General features: G+C 31.0%; 1 protein-coding gene across 31 annotated transcripts in view; it reads left to right on the top strand.

Annotated features, from left to right (window-relative positions):
- LOC145252512 (dedicator of cytokinesis protein 3-like) overlaps positions 1–20,864 on the top strand; it is a 468,467-nt gene that overhangs the window by 353,618 nt on the left and 93,985 nt on the right. For all 31 annotated transcript variants that reach the window (XM_080112022.1, XM_080112023.1, XM_080112026.1 and 28 more), the window contains 6 exons: positions 2,027–2,121; positions 3,865–3,943; positions 4,963–5,063; positions 5,971–6,029; positions 13,138–13,286; positions 13,996–14,081. In XM_080112022.1, coding sequence (XP_079968148.1) covers positions 2,027–2,121; positions 3,865–3,943; positions 4,963–5,063; positions 5,971–6,029; positions 13,138–13,286; positions 13,996–14,081 — 569 coding nt within the window. The remainder of the gene's footprint in view (positions 1–2,026; positions 2,122–3,864; positions 3,944–4,962; positions 5,064–5,970; positions 6,030–13,137; positions 13,287–13,995; positions 14,082–20,864) is intronic.

A 20,864-nucleotide genomic window follows, 5' to 3' on the forward strand; every position in this document is an offset into this window, starting at 1 on the left:
TTACACTGAGCTTTAAAACCAATGCATTTGAGATAAAAATATTATTACATACTTATGTCATGGCGAAATTAATATAAACTCCAAAAATTATAAAAACTGATTCAATAGAAGAGGGGCCAGATGTATTTTTAACAAAAAATCCTCCACAATTACATTCAGTTTAAAAATGGCTGACCCTTTAAATTAAATTAATTTAATTCAAGGGAGATAAGTCAGGTTTTCATATTGATTTGGTCAAACAGCTCCTTCACATTAGACATATGATAAAACTTGATAATTTGATAAATTCTTTTTTTTTTTTTACTTATAGTTATTTTTCCACTGGATCATTTTTCATAATGTTTGGAATTTATACTAATTTTGCGATGACATATAAGCATGTAAAAATGTTTTCACCTGAAATGCGTTGGTTTAAAAGATCACCAATGTAAACAAGCACCAAAAATTATATAAATGATGAATAATTAAGAACAGGGTTACCTCCTTTACTCCTGTACCCCTATAATCTCAAACCAGCCAATTCAATTTATGCAAAAAAAAACAAAAAAAAAACAAAAACAAAAGACACTCACATTTTTTCCTCTATGTTTGAACTTATAGTTATCAAGCTCAATTCTTCTTTGTATATACGTATGCCATGTTGCAATCAAAAAATAAGATTTTTTTTTATTTTATCATATACATACCTGTGATGAAAAAAAAATATTGTACACAAAAATAATGTAAATTAATCAAGTAATTTTATTTTTATGAAGAAAATAATTTTTAAATGATAAATGTGAATTCGTAGGCATTCCAATGATGTACAAGGCTGCTTTTAAACTTTATTTCGGAAGAGTGTTTTAAGAGGGAGTTAACTAGTGATGAATTTGTGTTTTTAAGCTTTATTCCTAGAGAACTAATGTTATGGACTTGCATCGTTTGTTCTAATAGCTTCTTCTCAATGCGTTGTCTTTGGCTCCAAGTCGATTACAATTTAGTTTAGTGTAAAAACTAAATGGTTATATGAGGATTGTGGAAAATATCTTAATTTCACTTTATCATCCACTCAAAGTTTTATACAAATAGTGCAGTATCGGAACTAAAGACACTAAGCATTTCAACTGAGATTGGCTGAAAATTTAAATGGTCAGTTAGGAAGCTTTGCCTTCGTCATTTTTTCTGGTTTCAGCAAACTGAACTGCAATGCCAAAGTTGGTAATCTGTAATTCTTGATGGCATGAACGAGTTGAAGCATATGGCGTTTGTTTATCTTGTATTTTTTTTTTTTTTTACTACTCCAAGCAGGACATATTGGAACATAAGGGGCTACTATTTGGAATTGTGTCTAACAGGAGACTGAAGGGAGTTGAGTAGCAAGATATCTGTTCATATTACATGCAAACTTGTGTAGGTTAGTACAGTCAGGGAAGCAGGAAACAGGGAGGGAATTCCAAAACCTAGCAGTTCAAGGAAAGAAACTATTAGAGCATGCATCAAAGGATCTCAACAATAAAGGGGTGGAATTTTGCTGATTGTCAGGTTAATCAAGAGTATGTATGTTAAGGGGGCACAAGTGCTATGAGCTTATCAGAGTACATTCCATTAACGTACTTGTAAAACGCGGACAGGGATGCAACATTGTGGCAATGGGACAGGGGCTGGTGGCTTGGCAGATTATGCGGGACCCATTAGATGTGAGACTCTTGTTTTGTACCTTGTCTAAGATTGATGGACTAGTGGTAGATATTCCAGCCCAGATGTGGCAACAATACTCCATGCATGGGCAAATTGTGGTTTTGTAAAGATATAGGGTGCTCTCTGGTGTAAGTAATTTTCTAGCATGATAGAAGGATCCCACTTTCTTTGCAGCAGCCTTGGCAATGTCCTTTATTCCAATTCATGTTGCCTGTGAATGTTAGGTCGAGGAGTTTGAAAGATGTTCTCTCAGGTAGAGTATTATTTGTCATGGCAAATTTGATTTCAAACAATTTTTGTATTTCTTTATTTTTTTTTATTATGTTTTTTATTTTATTTTTTATTTCAGGACTTTTTGGTACGGGTCTTAATGACGTTTCTTGAACTGATCAAACCTGGCAATTTTCCCTCTGATTGGTCTGTTATGAGAATGGTTATGAACAAGTAAGAAATGGTTTTCAGTTTTAATCTTCATCAAATTTTAATTTTTGTTCATTCCATTCATCATTTTCAATCCTCTCATAATATTCATTATTCAACTAACAATCTATCCATCTCATTCACCTGAAAACTTCAGTGACTTTTTGCTTAGTTAAGTGATGACTCATTAGTAAAAGAATTTTTAAAAATGAGCAATTGTGGCATTTGAACAAATAAAAAAATTGTGGCATTTTTTTGTTTTATTCAAACAAATAAAAAATTTGTGACATTTTGTTTTATTTAAAATAAAAAATTGTGGAATTTTTTTTTAAACAAATAAAACAATTGTAGCATTTTTTGTTTTGATTGAATAAACAAAAAGTTGTGGCATTTTTTCTTATTTGAACAAATAAAAAATTGTGACATTTTTTGTTTTTATTTGAACAAATAAAATAATGGTGGCATTTTTTCATTTTTATTTAAACATAAAAAATAAGAATTTAGGAATTTCGATACTCATCCAATTTACAACTCTAGCAACTTCACTTCAGCATCTTTTGGCTCCTTATGTAAGCAACCGAAAGATGTCGAAGCAATTATCAGCAGTCAGAAGATGACAATTTTCAGTGAAAGTGTGAAATTCATTAAACAAAAAAAATTTTTTTTTTTTACATGAAAAATGACTTTCAACTTAGTATTTTAACATGAAATTCCTCTCTTTCCTTATGTTAAAACGGTTTTCTAAATAGAAAGCCATTCTTAATATGAGGAAGGACTCTTCATTTCGAATTAATTTTCTTACAGTCTTTGCTTTGATATCTTTCAGCTGCTTATATAACCTGCTGGAAGATGCTAATGCAAAGTTGCCAGAGATTGGATCTTGTAAACTAGATAAATCCCAAAATTTCACAAAAAATGTGGAAATTTGTGAGTGAGTCCAGAAAATCAAAAATAAACCATTATATATATTAATATATTAGTCGGATTCTTTAAACTACTGTTCTCAACTTCAGTGTTATTTTCACAACATTTTGGTTCATGTAATTTCCGACCTTCTTCAGGTGTATCTTGTCAAATTCGGGAATTTTTCTGTCAAACTCTAGAATCTGCATGTAATTTCGAATGAAACCCTTTATTTAATCCATGGGAGTAGTATGCTCTCATTCTGTCAGCTATGACCAGGTAAAAGTCCAAAGTACTTCATAATTGTATTTTGAATGTCACCCATACTAAGGATTAAACCTTCAACCTCCAGAAGAGTGTAACTTACAACTGAATTTTACCAAGTAAATTCTCCATTATGCCAAGAGTCCTTACTTAGGACTTCTACCCAGTCATAACTGATGGAATAAGAGTATACTACATAGATTAAATAAAGTGTTCCATTCGAAATTCCGTACAGATTTCTGAGTTTGACAGAAAGATTCAAAAGTTCTACAAAATAGACCGGAAAAGGCCAGAGGTTACATCAACTTGTGAAAATAACAATCAAGATGAGAACATTCGTCTGAAGAATCCCAGTAATCTGAATAATCAATCCTCATCTCAAAAATTCAGAAACATAAATACTTGATTCTATTCTTTAATATTTTTTAAAGAAATAAAAAATGGTAATAGAAAATTTGAGGCTTTATATATCATTTTTATTTATTTAATTCTACAAGATATTTTCATCTGTATATTGTCTGAATGTTTGTTGAAGGCCGGTGTTTGTATTCTGTTTGTGATTAATCCGGCGTAATCCTCAAGTTTTATTTTTCATTCCAGTGTGATTCTCACGTCTATACATTATTTTGCTCTTGCATTGTCTGACCATTTTCTGCAAGGAGATGATTTTGACTATCAGGTAAAACTCAAACAAATGTTTTTATTTATTTATTTATTTATTGCATTTAATTATGAAACATGTTTAAAAGTCACTATATTTCCATTCATGATTTTTTTCTTTTCATTAATCAGCCCCCTCCTTCCCAGTACATTTATAAGCCTCCCTTACTATCCCAATTATATTCAGTGTGTGTGTGTGTGTGTATATATATATAATATATGTATGTATGTATGTATGTATGTATATATATATATATATATATATATATATATATATATATATATATATAAAAGTTTTTTTTTTTGTTTTTTGGGCTTTTTTTTTGCATATTATTTGGATTCATCGGACTACTGTTTTCATCTTGTTTTCTTTGACTTGTGTCATTTTCACATTTCGGTTGATGTAACCTCCAATCTTCTTCAGTTGTATCTTGTCAAACTTGGGAATTTGGGTGGTATTTCAAACGGAACCCTTTATTTACTTCACGGAAGTAGCATGCTCTTGTTCTGTCAGCCATAACTGGATAGAGGTCCTAAGTAATTTGCAATTGTATTTTTTGATCACCCACACTAAGAATTGAACCTTTAATCTTTAGAAGTATATCACTTTTACAATTGATTTTTCCAAGTATTCTAGCCACTGTACCACGGATCCTTGCAGTAGTTAGAGTACTTAGAAAAATCAATTGTAAAAGTAATATTCTTTTGAAGGTTCAATCTCAGTGTGGGCGACTGAAAAATACAATTGCAAATTACTTAGGATCTTTATCCAGTCATGATTGACGGAACAAGAGCATGCTACCTCCCTGAAGTAAATAAAGGGTTCTGTTTGAAATTCCATCCAAATTCCCGAGTTTGACAGAAACATTCCTGAGTTCGACTATACACATCCGAAGAAGGTTAAGGGTTACATCGACTGAAACGTTGTGAAAATCACACTAAAGATGAGAGCAGTAGTCCAATGAATCCAAATAATACGAATAACCAATCCTCACCTCAAAAATTCAGACACATCAAATTTTTTTTTAATTCTCACAGCTGTGGAACAATTATTTCAATCTCGCGGTGGCCTTCATCACTCAACCAAGTCTTCAGTTAGAGAATTTTTCTGCTGCCAAGAAGCAGAAAATCAAAGAAAGGTAATTCTTCAATGTTTTCCTTAACAATCATATTTGCAGATATAAAAATGAAGAAAAAAATTAGTTTTCTAAAATCAAATTTTTTCTTCAATTTTTTAACTTCCCTTATTTTTATTAAATTAAAAAAATATATATTTTAGAATTTGAATATTTGATAAAAAAAAGTTTCCTTCAATTGATGAAATGTTTAAAAGCATAATTTGTATTATTTAGATTGTTCGATCTTCTGCTTTTATTTTTCCCAATGTTTTTGGTTGATGTAACCGCCAACTTTCTTCAGGTGTATCTTGTCAAATTCTGCAAGGACCTCTAGCATAACAGCTACAGTAAAATTCAGGTGTAAGTGATACTCTTCTCTGGTTTGAAAGCATAACTGTCAGTACAGGTAATACTCATAATACAATTGGGAATTACTTGGGACTTCTACTCAGTCATGGCTGACAGAATGAGAGTATGCTATCCTTGTGAATTAAATAAAGGGTTCTGTTTGAAATTTTGTGCAGATTTCTGAGTTCAACAGAAAGATTTCCAAGTTTGCAATATACACTTGAAAAAGGTTGGAGGGTACATCGACTGAAACATTGTGAAAATAAAAGTCTAGATGAGAACAGTAGTCTGAAGAATCCAAATAATAGGAATAACCAATCCTCATCTCAAAATTTCAGAAATTTGTAAAATGAGTATTTGATCAAATTAAAAGAATAAATTAATAAAAGTTTTACATTTTTTTTATAGAGTATTTCATAAAATAAAAAAAAATCTTTAAATTTAATAAAATTAAGAAATTTTTTTCTTTGAATTAAATTTCATAAAAATTTAAAAGTTATTTTACCTTTTTCCTGTTTCTGAATTAATTTCTTAATATAATTGGACAAAATCTCTGATGCCTATGATTTCTTCACTTCAGATACCAAGATATGCGCGTTCTTTTGGGCTTCCAGATGCAAACTTTATGGCAGGAATTAGGTAAGTTTGATCTATCAGTATCTTTGTATGGGTTGGTTTGGGAATGGGGATGTAATGGAAAAGACATGCAAAATGAACAATCGACTGCTTTCAACAAGTCCACCTATATCTGTCATTCAAATGCAGGAGAAGGCCATCTGGAACATTGGTTTACATGGAAAACTAACCAACCGTCAAAATTAAGAAACAATTCTAAAAATAATTTGTTTGGATTGTTCGAATTACTGTTCTCATCTTGAGTGTTATTTTCCAATAGGACTTGTGGCATAATAGATAAAGTAAAATTCAGTTATAATTCATGTGATATTAAGAATACAGTTGGGAATTACTTAGGACTTCTTCCCAGTCATGACTGACAGAATGAGTGAATACTACCACTATGGATTAAATTTTTTTTTTTTTTTTTTACTCTAGAAGTGAAAGCCATGTTTAGTTACAGAAGAGTTTCCGATGGTTCGTTGTTCTGAACAAGTCTTGAGAGGTGAATGGTTTTTCAGTAGACAGTTCCATAGAGCAAAATATTCTTACCGTGTCGGGACGGAAAAAACATGCGAAATTGCTACAGAAAAGGTTTAATATTTATGGAGCAATTCTGGTTTCTGATTGGTTGGTAGCAGAACGTGAATTAACTCGATTCGTCAGTTCCTAGCAGCATCGTTTATAAATAGAATTGTCTAACTATGGGGGATCATACCCCATTATACGTCCAAAATATTGCAACATCCTCCCTATTTTTTATAATGGGGAAGTCCCTTGTGTTCGTTCTGCTCAAAAATAAATATATATTTTATATTCAATTATACATAGCAAAAATTAGAAATCATTTGGATCTTAGAATTTTAGCATGTAAAAAGACGCCATTTTTCATTATGTTCAAATGTCAAAACAGATATATGTGTACAGAGAAGAGAAATAAAAGAAATGGAAGGTATTTTAACCTTAAAAAGGAGTGGGTATGTGAAAAAGAAGCCATTTCTTAAATTTGATTATGCAGTTTTGTATAAAAAAAGAAAGGAAAAAACGCATACATATAAATAAATATACATAAAAATAAACATACATGCAATATGTACCCGTTTAAAGAAGTTTTTTTTGTTAATTAAAACAATGCAAAAAAAAAAGATAGGACATTTTTGAAAAATAAGAAAGAAAAAAAAAAATAAAAGTCTATTGTAATTTCTGCGCGCTTTAAAATAAGCATGCAAAAAGTATTTTGTCGAAAAGGAAAATTACAAAGAGGTTTTTTTTTTTTTTAAAAAGTGACCTTTTTTTTTATTTCAGCAAAAGTATTAGCTATGCATTAGTAGGTTAAAGTGTTAATATACAAATAAAATGGATACAGTTTAACATCTTGTCCAGGACTATTTTTTTTTTTTTTTTTTAATATATAGAAATTTATTTACATAAAGGGCCGTGAGAAAAAAAAGAAAAAAAAAATTATTCAGTCGAATCCCCCAACAAGTTTTGAGAAAAAACGCTTTAACTTTATTCTTGTTGTGGGTTTTGTGAATACATCAGCGATATTTTGTTCTGATGATATGTAATTCAAAATAATGGATTCCTTTTTCACCTCGTTTTTTATGAAATGGTATTTTATATCTACATGCTTAGATCTTTGGTTGATTATCATGTTCTGTGCTAAGACTATACTGGCTTGATTATCACAATTAATTACTACGGGGCTTTTAGTTAATTCTGGCTCTAAAATAGTCTTTAGAATATTTTTAAGGTAAAGTGCTTCCTGGGCCGTGTGTGTGATCGCGATAAATTCTGCTTCACACGTAGAGAGAGATACAATCTGTTGCTTTTTAGATTTCCATGAAATAATAGGCCCATTTTCTGAGAGTCTGAAACAATATCCAGATATACTCTTTCAATCTTCGTCATTCCCCCAGTCTGAATCCGAAAACCCTTCTAATTTTAGGGTTTTTTTTGATTTTCTAAATACTAACTTCTGTTCTTTAGTTCCTTTTAAATAACGAAGGACTTGTTTAGCTCTGTTTAAATCCTTTATTGCCGGCCGTGATAATTTTTGTGACAGTTTTGTTACTGTATAGCATATGTCGGGCCTGGTTGCAGTCATTAAATATATAAGACTACCTATAATTTCGCGGTATTGTTTATCATTTATTATTTCAGATTCTGTGTGTATATTTTTATTAATATCGTTTTCGACCGGTGTAGAGCGTTTCTTGCACTCTCCCATTCCAAATTTTAATAGTATTTTGTCGATGTATCTCAATTGATTCATCGTAACAAGTCCTTTGCTTTGAGTAAATTCTATCCCCAGAAACCAGGATATTTTGCCAAGGTCGGTCATTTTGAATCTTTTACTTAATTTGTTCTTAACATCGGTTAACATTATGTCACAATTTGATGCGATTAAAATATCATCGACCCACAAAACCAAAATCAGTAGTTTATCGTCTTTGTGTTGGGTATATAAACAGGGGTCTACAGCGCATTGTCTAAATTGTTGTTTAATAATATAATCATGAAATACTGTATTCCAACACTGAACACTGTTTTAGACCATATAATGACTTGTTAAGTCGCCACACACTATTTTTATTTTTCATTATAAATCCCTCTGGATGGGTAATATAAATTTCACAGTCTATTGGGGCATTCAAATAAGCATTTTTTTATGTCCATTTGATGAATGTTTAGGTCATATTGCGATGCGATTTGCAGTAAAATTCTGATTGTCATTAGGTTTGCGGTCGGTGAAAACGTAGAAAAATATTCTCTACCGTAAATCTGAGAGTAGCCTTTAGCAACAAATCTAGCTTTGTACTGTTCTACGCCTGATGCTGTAGTCTTTTTTGTAAAGACCCATCTTGTAGAAATAACATGTTTATCTTTTGGGAGAGGCACTACCGTATAGGTATCATTTTCGATTAAGGCATCTATTTTGTTTTTCATGGCAATTTTCCATTCATCACAATGTTCTGAATTAATTGCTTCGTTAAAGCTTTTTGGCGCATTTTCCATTGAATAGCAATAGCCGATTTGATAATCTTTTATATTGTCGAACACAAAAAAATCGGGTCGCCTTCTATTTCTTTTGGGATATCTTTCGACTTTATCATCATCATCATGGACACTCTTGTCTCCGTCATTTTTATTGTCTTCATTTGTTTTAATTATTTGAGGAAATATAATTTCATCTTCTTCCTATGACTGGTTTTCGTCTGTAAAATTAAACATGTCTGTGAATTTTACACATCGGATTCTTTTTATTTTATTTTTCTTTGAAAAAAATACTAAATTGGCTGGACTGTTTTTATCATATTCAAGAAATATACCTCTGTCGGCTTTAATATTCAATTTACTCTTTTTATCTATATATGCGAAGCAAGTTGAACCAAATATATGCATTCTGCTTAAATTTGTTTTTTTACCACAGAAAGATTCATATGGAGTTTTAGATAGTGTTTTGTTAAAACACCTGTTGCGTATATAGGCTGCCGCCATAAGTGCGTACGTCCAGAGGTTTTTGGGGAGTTTTGATTCAATGAGTAGGCATCTTGCCATTTCAAAAAGTGTCTGCCACGCTCTTTCAGCAGTCCCGTTTTGGTGTAGCGATCTAGGAGCTGATTTTTCATGCCTGATATGATGGTTAATTAGTAAAAGTTCAAAGTCTTTATTGGTGAATTCCGTACCGTTGTCAGAGCGAATACACTTGACTTCACCATAGGGAGCCATGTCGGCTAGATATTTTTATGTTGCTAGCAGGGTATTAGATTTGTTCTTTAAAAAGTAAACCATTATTAAATCTGAATGGTCATCTACGAAATTCAACACATATCTATAATGTTCTCTGGTCATCGGTTCCACAGGACCATTCAAGTCACAATGCACCATTGATAGGATTTTTTTGGCCTTCTTGTCTGGTATCTTGCTTTGATAGTTTGTCATTTTCCCTTGCGTACAGATGTCGCAGTTGAATAATTTTGATGTTTTTATTTTCATTCTATCAACTACAGTCGGCAACTTTTTGATATCAGGAATATTGCAATGTCCAAGAATTTTATGCCATGTCTGTAGATCATGGCAGGCGGTTTTCGATGGGACTATGCTATTTAAATGATATAGTCTTCCATTTTCTTTAATGTCGAATACAGTTCCATTCGGGTATACCAGTTTTGATTTATTGGGGCTAAAGTTTATATTTGCACCTTGTTTTATGGCAGCTTGTACAGAAAATATATTTTGTTTAAATTTTGGGATTAGAAGAGCGTTTTTTAGAATATAGAAACATAGTTCACCTTCATTGTTCTTTAGCGAGATTTTCGCATCACCTCTTTTCAAAACGATATAATTTACTCGACTCCCATCAGCTAGTTCTACAAAATGAATTTGTGGCTTAAAGTTGGGGTCAAAATTGATAAAATCAGATTCCTTTGTAATCACATGTGCCGTGGCCCCACAATCGACAAGAAAATTATTGTTTGTTGAAGCATTAAACGTACACGAAAATAAAAATGTATGTTTGCATGTATGTTTGCTAACAGAGCTCTCTACATTTTTAATGGAGTCGTCATTTTGAGTCCTGTATCTACATTGGAAACTCTTGTGATTAGGTCGTCCACAATTATAGCAAATAATTTTTGTACTTTTCTTAGGAGAAAAATTGTTTTTGGCAAAGTTGCGGTTTTTATTTCTGGCATTGATATAATTTAATTTTGGTGTTTTTATGTGTGTATTTTTAAATTTCATGATATTTGTGGATTCGTTTTTTTCTGTGATCATTTTTTCAGTTTCTTCGTAACTTCTGAGTGCTACCTTGAATTGGCTAAAAGTCATGGGTTTTTCTTTCTGGGTTATCACGGTGTAAATAGCTTGAAATCACTCGGTAATCCCTTAAGGACCCTGGAAATTAACAGACTGTCACTTATAACTTCACCAGACATTTTTAAAGAATTTGCAGTCGTTTCGGCTCTTATAATATAATCAGTAATAGTTTCGGCTTCCATTTGTTTAAGAGAGGTCAGTTAAGTGTATAAAGAAATAATTTTGGGTTTTCCTTTCGATAAATAATGCTCTCTCAATATGTTCAATGCTTTGCAGCCATCGTCCAGGGCTTCTCTCATCACCAGTGATAGACTTTGGTCATCTAAACACTGTATTAATACAGTTGCATTCTTTTCAATGAAGTCGGGGTCGTTTCTGTTTTCAGGTTGTGTTTGAAGTACTTTGTGTAGCTTTTGGATTCGTAGATATCCTAGAAATTTAGCTTGCCACAATTCGAATTTTGATTCGGATCCATCGAAATAAAGACACATGCTGGGTGCATAACCTCTAGAAGTCTAAGCCATGTTTAGTTTCACTGATATGCAGAAGTTCAAGTGTAATGTTAACAAACATCTTTCTACTCATCTCCCTTCATAATGACCCCGCTAATTAAGTCCCTGATAGTATCCCCCTGCTTCAAAGTGGCATTGTGTCTTGTTTGGGGTGAAAATTGAATAAAAAAAAATTTTTTTAAAAAGAGCAAAATATTCTTAGCGTGTCGAGACGGAAAAAACATGCGAAATTGCTACAGAAAAGGTTTAATATTTATGGAGCAATTCTGGTTTCTGATTGGTTGGTAGCAGAACATGAATTAATTTGATTCGTCAGTTCCTAGCAGTATTGTTTATAAATAGAATCGTCTGACTGTGTGGGATCATACTCCATTATACGTCCAAAATATTGCAACATTTACATAGGAATCACCACTTATCAAGACCCAGAGGCCACTCGAGGATAAGGGTTAAAGCGTGTACAGTGGTCAATTGGACAATAGTTAGTCGTTAGTAATGGAAATTCGGTAAATTTAACTTAAGTGGAACGGCTCATCAAGAACTTGTTTATGTTGGACTTGAAGACAACCATATTGTAGTCAGCTAGAAAGCAGAAAAACTGAAGACAATTCCACAGGCGTGCAGTTCTAAGAAAGAAGCTTTGTTCATGGAATCTACATTTAGGTTTAGGCACAGGTAAAGAGTGGGGGGTATTATTGATAGTGTTTTCAGCTAGACGAGTGTTTCTTGTGAAAGTTTGGTGAGGGGGGACCATAGATTGGACCTCAGTTAAGCACTTGTCAGGAAAATAACGATAAAGCAGAGACAAACTTGCAACATCTCTTTTGTGAGAAAGAGGTTGCAGGGAAGAGAAAAGGACATCCCCTATGAGGCCACAAAGTCTATTTGGAACTCTATCAAGGCAGGACAAGCCCTTTCTAGCAGCTCTTGGCCAAAAGGGTTTTGTTTGAAATTCTGTGCAGATTCCATAGTTCAATAAAAATTTTCCTAAGTTCAATGAGGTACACCTGATGAAAGTCAGAAGTTACATCAGTCGAAACATTGTGCAAAAATAACACTCAAGACGAGAACAGTAGTCTGAATAATTCAAATAATACAAATTATCAATCCTCATCTCAAAAATTCAGAAACATAAATTATTTGTTTTCGGGTCAAGATGATACATGCACAATTTTTTTTTTTTTTTTTTTTTTTTTTTTGCTTTCGTTAGTTGAAATTTTTAATTCTTCATGAGAAAAAGTGTCCCACATTTTATTTAACTTAAGTGATTGAAACTAGAAATTTTTTAAGAAAGAGATGCCAATAAAATGAAGAAATTGTTCAGATTTAATTAAAAATATATATATATATATTTTTTTTTTTACTATAATAATTATTAAATACCTACAGACACTAATATTTCATCCTTTTGGGAATCATCACTGCAGAGTGTCACAATTAATGCCAGATGAGAGATTTGAACTCCGGCAACAGAAGTCATGTCTGGTTTCATTAGCAAATGTATAGCAATTATATAAATAAATAAATGGATCAACTGCAGGCGCTTTTTCATTGATTACTACACTAGGATATAGGGAAGAGAATCACTTCTTTTCCTGAATTACTCCACTTACATTCTGATCTTTACCTTATAATGCTGAGTTTCTAACAACTAGACATTAAACACCATTTTTTTTTAATTTTTATTTTTTTTTGAGTCTTTATTGTTATTCTACTAATCTTTCAGCTCGTTAGCAAATGTTTTAACCAAATATAAACTTTTTCAAATTTAAAACAAATGTTTTCTTTTTTGCTTTTAGGACAGCACAAGTTAGATTTCATTCCATGTATGATCGGACCATTCCTGGAAGTAACTCTTGTACCAGAAACGGAACTTCGCAAGGCAACTCTACCAATTTTATATGACATGATGGAATGTGAACAGAGAATTCCTCAGGAGCAGAAAACGGTTCTCATTCGTTTTTTATTCTCAATTTATTTTTCAACAAAATTTTTAAGACTTTTTCCTTTCTCAAGATTGCCCCCAACCATCCCTTCTCAAATCCCATTAAATCTTTGGAAACTCTTTATCTTCCTAAAATAATGAAATATAAAACGTCTTTGGAAATTAATTTTTGTAAAAATTCTCTATGAGTGCTTGTTTGGGATAGTCACTGTCCCCTTTCCATTGTTCAGGATAATTAATGTCTCATTCCATTGTCCGTTATAGTTGCCATCCTCTGTCCCCTTATCCAGTATGGTTGCCATCCTCTGTCCCCTTGTCTGGTATAATTGCTGTTCCCCCGTTCCATTGTCCGATATAGTTGCTATCCCCCATTTCATTGTCTGGTATAGTTGCTATCCCCGTTTCATTATCCAGTATGGTTGTTGTCCCTCATTCCATTGTTCAGTATAGTTGCTGCCCCCCCCCCTATTCCATTGTATGGAATTGTCATTGTTCTTTTTCTATTGTTGAAAAGCTAGCCAAATGTGAACTTTGTAAGACAAGATTCTCCAATAATTTCAACCTAGGATGTAAATGAAAGAAATGCCGCCTCAATAAAAAAAAAATCAAATAATGATATATTTTTTAATATCAAATGTATTAAATAGTTTAAATATAACACTGACTATACTTTTGGTCAATGTTTTATTTATTTATTTTTTATCATATTCAGGTGGAGAATGAGATTATTGAAAAGCTGGATATTTTTATCACTGACCACAAAGGTGATGCAGAATATAAAGAACTCTTCCACGATATGTAAGTTAGTTTTTTTTATTTGTTTAAAATTCTTTTCCTTTTCTTTTTCACTGTGAAATTTTCTAATTTTGTATGAATGATTTCAAAATTCTAGTGTGAATTTTATAGACTTGTAAAATTGCTGAATTTCATTATGGTATTTATTTTATTTATGAAAATATAATTTCCAACAATAACACTGTGCGTTTTCAACAACAGCAGCAGCACGTTTTGGATTTAACAACACAAGGATTTTACTTGCAAGGGAAAAAAGTACAGGCAATAGAACTCTTTCATTCTCTGAAAATAAACCTGTTATGGTCTGAAATATGAGACATGTTTCAACTTTATAAAAAGAAAAAAAAGAAATTGAATCATATTTTTCTTCCTTGTTTGAATAAAATATTTTGCATTTTTAACGTGTTCTAAAAACAATTTTATCTGTTTATTCAATGTTTTTAAATACTTAATAATGCTTCCAAGAACTTTAATACTAATTTCTAAAATTATTTTTATTTTTGCAATCAGTCAGGAAACTTGATTTGATATTCAATTGTTAAAATTCACAAGAATTGTTTGATCATACTTATTATTGTTTAGAGTATTATAAATATTAGATACTTAAATATGAAATACTAAAAACAAATGATAATATTAAAGTAGTCTACCCATTGGCCCTTAAAGGGTAAGATGAAAAATGTTCAAAATAAAAAGTAATTTTGAATTTTGAGATTTTATTGTCTTGAGAAAACATTTTTCTTTTAGTGATAAGTGAAAAAACAAACAAACTCTAGAACACTACTGCAAGCACTAATTAAAATAAGGGAGGTCCTAGTAAAAACACTACTAAAACTAATTTTTTTAACTAAACATATATATACATACACATAATTATGTTATCAAAGAGTAAATCTTTAACAAAGCAAAGTTTATCAAGATAAGAAAAGCTCAACACTATTAAGAGGAGCAAACAAATACATTGAATGAAAGGCAAAGAATAACTTAATATATCATCAGAACAATAAGAAAAAGTAAAAGGGAAAACTAAGGAAAAAAACTCTTTAAGCCATGGCTTTTCGAAGCTAAATTCTTTTCATCAGAAGAGAAGTGTCTGAATTATGCAAAATGCATTTGTAAACAGTTGCCATATTCTAAACTTTGCAGAACCCTAAACTAAAGGCTTCACTAGAACTTGTATAAATATATTTTTTATTTTATTTTATATTATTTTAATTTATTTTTGAACACTTTTCTAAGCTCATGTTCTTCACTTTCAGACCGTTTTATTTTTTATCTATTTATATATTTATTTCCATATTCCTTATTTACTGTTTCTATCTCCTTTCTTTTCTCCACTTTCTCATCTATCTTTCCCTTTCTTCTTTTATTATTGGCTCTTCTTTAATGATCCCCATAGTGGCCCATATTTTTTTTTAAATATTACCTACATATATACTACCTTCCCAATTTACCTTCATATATTGTACTTACTTTTAATTATTTTTTATCATATTATCCTATCCCTTCATTCTTATTTCATATCTAAAATGTATAAACAAAAGTATGTTACAAAAGTACACGTCATGATTCTGGGGCTATAACTGCCACAAATCGCTGTTATTTACTTCCTTCCAACTGCAGGGAGATGTAATACAAGGCCGGAAGGTGGAGGGAGTAAAGTACATGTCATGGTTCTGGGCGATAACTGCCACGAGTTTAGTCATAACTGTATTCATTGTGTTTGGGTAAGTCGGTTTATTCTGGGGCAATAACTGCCACAAGTTTAGTCATAACTGTATTCATTGTGTTTGGGTAAGTCGGTTTATTCTGGGGCGATAACTGCCACAAGTTTAGTCATAACTGTATTCATTGTGTTTGGGTAAGTCGGTTTATTCTGGGGCGATAACTGCCACAAGTTTAGTCATAACTGTATTCATTGTGTTTGGGTAAGTCGGTTTATTGTGGGGCGATAACTGCCACAAGTTTAGTCATAACTGTATTCATTGTTTTTGGGTAAGTCGGTTTATTCTGGGGCAATAACTGTCACGAGTTTAGTCATAACTGTATTCATTGTGTTTGGGTAAGTCGGTTTATTCTGGGGCAATAACTGTCACGAGTTTAGTCATAACTGTATTCATTGTGTTTGGGTAAGTCGGTTTATTCTGGGGCGATAACTGCCACGAGTTTAGTCATAACTGTATTCATTGTGTTTGGGTAAGTCGGTTTATTCTGGGGCGATAACTGCCACAAGTTTAGTCATAACTGTATTCATTGTGTTTGGGTAAGTCGGTTTATTGTGGGGCGATAACTGCCACAAGTTTAGTCATAACTGTATTCATTGTGTTTGGGTAAGTCGGTTTATCCTGGGGCGATAACTGCCATAAGTTTAGTCATAACTGTATTCATTGTGTTTGGGTAAGTCGGTTTATCCTGGGGCGATAACTGCCATAAGTTTAGTCACAACTGTATTCATTGTGTTTGGGTAAGTCGGTTTATTCTGGGGCGATAACTGCCACAAGTTTAGTCACAACTGTATTCATTGTGTTTGGGTAAGTCGGTTTATCCTGGGGCGATAACTGCCACAAGTTTAGTCATAACTGTATTCATTGTGTTTGGGTAAGTCGGTTTATTCTTGAAATGGATAGATCAGCTTACTCTGCCACACTTAACATTTGCATTCTATTTACATCTTTCTAAAACGTTCTTGTACAGATAAACTGTGCATGGTGACAAGCAAGCAAGATTATGAGAGTTTAAGTGTTATCTGGATTGTTTACGGATGTAAAGAAAATGAGAATAAAAGAATTTTATAAATCTAAGAATTTTAGATATAAAATAAAGAATAAAAAGTGACATTTAATCCTGTATCATATTTAATATCATTTGCTTTTGATATTTCATATTTGAGTATTTAATAATTGAAGTAAAAATAATATAGCAATAATGAGGAAAACATGGGAAAAAGTGATGAGGATGCTTTTTAGTATTTCATATTTCAATATATTCATCAGAAGAGGAGAAGGGCCAGAATTATACAAAATGCATTTGTAAACAGTTGCCATATTCTTCACTGCAGAACCCTAAACTAAAAAATTCACTGGAACTTGCATAAATATATTTTTATCTTAATTTATTTTTGAACAATTTTCTAATCCTATATTTTTCACTTTCAGACTGTTTTATTTTTTATCTATTTCAGTTATATTCATTTAAGTAAAAATAGGAAGCAATAATAAAAAAAAAATGTGTGTTCGTCCAGAATTTCCTCATATTAAAGTATGTATGCTGTACATACCTGTGATGGAAAAAATGTTATACACTAAAACATCGCGTAAATTGATCAAATTTTATATTTATAAAAAAAAATTTTTTTAACAAATTTTAGACATTAAATAAAGAAAAAAAAGTCGATTTGATATATTTTGATATTATCATTTGTTTTTGATATATTTGATATTATCATTTGTTTTTAATACTTCATATTTAAGTATTCATATTTAAGTATTCAATATTTATTGTAATTTAAGTAAAAATGATAAATAAATAATGAGGAAAACATGGAAGGGAGTGATATGGATAGACTTGTAAGATCTGGCCTATTTACAGGAATCCTTGGCTTCCTGGGACAGTGTTCCTATTTACTTGCCTCCCCAATGAGGGCCAGCTCCGACATAATGCCAGTTTTTAATGTGGGAAAATTCTACTCCCTAAAAAGAGGAACTCTTGATTGGAACAAAAATAAAAATTACCTCAGTCTAGGAAGACGTCTTCACTAACTGAACACATAATAAGCCAAGTATAGCATCAGAACAGATACTACACTTTGTTCCGAGCCAAAATCGCATCCTGAGCAGTGTTAACAGCAGAGTCTAATTCTTCTGAAGATCATTCTTTACTTCTTTCTTGAACAAACAGACGTCAAAAGATGGCGCCGGCATCTTCACCTTTGATCTTTATTTTCTTCAGGGGTGGAAGGGGGTCCGGGTGGGGAATTCCTTTTGAATGATAATCTAAGTGAAAGAAGAAGAATTCTTGCTTCAGTGCCACTTTTTTTTTTTACCTTGATAACCCCCACTCCCTGCCACTGTAACCTCAACTGGAAACGGTTCATGTACAGATGAATCAATTCAGTAAAAGAGTTGGGTAGAAAGAGTCCTTGTGTAAATTGGTGATCCATACACATGCATGCACACACGCACATACTTTTCAAATGAATCAAGACATTACAATGTTGAACTCATTGTCTCCTTACAGCACCTGGCACACAGTGTCAACCCACAAAATATTTGATAGAATACAAGTTTTAGCAATTATTATTATTTTCATATATATATATACGTTTTATTTTTTATTACCGTATCTTTCTGTGAAGTTAGATTATTGTTTCAGCTATCTGGCCGGTTTTTTGGCCAAAAAAAATGACCGGGTAGCTGAAACAATAATCTAACTTAACAGAAAGATACGGTAATAAAAAATAAAACGCATATTTACTCTACAACAGTATTGAGCACTTTCTTCAGTTTTTATTAATTACCATCTCCACTAGCAAATAGTTAAGAAAACATGTTAAAAAAAAAAAAAACACTTTTGAAAAAGAGTTAAAAAGATATTTAATTTGAAAAGGAGACACTAAAGCTCTATCTCCTATTTGGTTTTATCAAGCTTTTACGTCTGGTTTAGATTACTTTATAAATATTAATTCTTTAATATTTATAATATACTTTACTTTTACCATCTTGGATCATTTTGGTAAATTTAATTGTAATTTTTATTATATATATATATATATATATATATATATATATATATGTGGTTTTGGAAGTCTTTTTTTACCTTGCAAACTACATTAAAGATTTTTTTTAATTAATTTTTTTAAAATCCTATATATATATATATATATATATATATATATATATATATATATATATATATATATATATATATTCCAAGTTAAAACTATCCAAAAGCCATTGAATTTCGATAAGGTTAATGACAGTTAAGAGTAAGATATTTTTTATTCAATTTAAATAAACAAAATTTATATAAGTCGCTACAATAAATCTATTGTTTAAATCTTAACATGCTTTTATTCAATGATTATGTCTGGTAAGACTGAAACAATGAATTTATTGTAGTGACTTATCGTAATTTTGTTTACCTAAATTGAATAAAAGAATATACATATATAGTATAAATTTGTATTTATAAGAATGTTATTGCTCCATATGTTTTTCAGCTGCGACTTTATTCTAAATTAAGCATCTTCAGGGTATATTAAATATCCTTAAAAACAAAAAATACTTGGAAAAAAGTCACATCTCAAACATGGATGCACAGATGTAGCCAGTAATGTTTCATGTTTTCTTTTCACTTTGAGAATATCATTCAAGATGAGAACAGTAGCTTGAATAATCCAAATAAAATGAATTATCAATCTTCATCTAAATTTTTTTTTAAACCCAGTGTTTGTATAAATAAAAAAATTTAAGGTTGGTGCAAAAATAATGTTATTTTTTATATAAAAGTTAAACGTCAAAAAAAGACATTATTTTTGCATCAACCTAATATGAAAATACAGCTCTACCTGTTATTGAGCATATATATATATATATATATATATATATATATATAAATGAAAACAAAGGGATGTAGTGTTTACCTGATATATGCAATGGTAAACTTCAAACTAATATAAATAACAGTATTTATATATAGAAAATTTAATCCCAACCAAATTAAAAAAGCTCAATACACAATATAGAGTAGAGCTTATTATAAGAGAAAGAAAATTAAAACTGTAAGTTGAACTTTACAATCAAAATTTATTGTTCGACTGAATACTCAAAAAAACAATGTTCAAAGTCCTTATTCTGCGGAATAAGGACTTTGTACATTGTTTTTTGGAGTATTCAGTCGAACAATAAATTTTGATTGTAAAGTTCAACTTAGTTTTAATTTTCTTTCTCTTATATATATATGTATATATATATATTTCATATCTAAATAAAGTATTAATCCTTGAAAATAGTAGGATGGTATTATTAAGTTCCATATTGGTTGAAGATTAGTAGAATGGAGGTAAAAAACCAAATGTCTCTGGTGAATCATCCAAAGTTGTAGGCAGTAATCCTTTACAAATAGAATTAATCCGTTTCATTATTGGTTATATAGACCAACAGCAGTATGCTCTCTTCCATAAATTTAAATCCAAATGGTCAAAAGGATGTTCCATTTAGCTAAAAGCCAAAGTAAAAGATAGTTGTTATTATTTGGATACAAAATATATCCTTTTTTTTTTTTCTTTCGACCCGCATTCCTTTTCTTTATGTACCTTAAAGGTATTTAATCTTTAATATTTTCTTTGTATGTGCTTTTTAGCAAAATAGTTTCAAACCAATATTAATATTTTGCTAATGATTTTCCTCTGAGATGTACTTACATTGAAAATCCATGGATTAAGGAAATTATTTTAAACGTTGTATTCGTTGTTTCAAACAATAAATTTTTATTTTGAAAAATAAATTTTTCTACATGAAATTTAAATATATAAACTCTGATTTATTTATTTATTTTTATTTATTTATTTTTATATATATATATATATATACACACACACACACACACACACACACACACACACACACACACACAGTGTGACCCAAAAAAAACGGGCCCCAACTCTAATTAGGCCCTGTTTCTTAGTGTTTTGTCCGAATGAAATGAAACTTTGGTCATAACTAGTTTATTATATTCAAAACATCACATCAAAACACTAGGGTCTTTACCCTTTTTTCTCAGTTGACT

Source organism: Euprymna scolopes, chromosome 29 (assembly GCF_053919585.1).
Source record: "Euprymna scolopes isolate OS-2025 chromosome 29, ASM5391958v1, whole genome shotgun sequence".
In the NCBI taxonomy this organism is placed as follows: Eukaryota; Metazoa; Mollusca; class Cephalopoda; order Sepiida; family Sepiolidae; genus Euprymna; species Euprymna scolopes.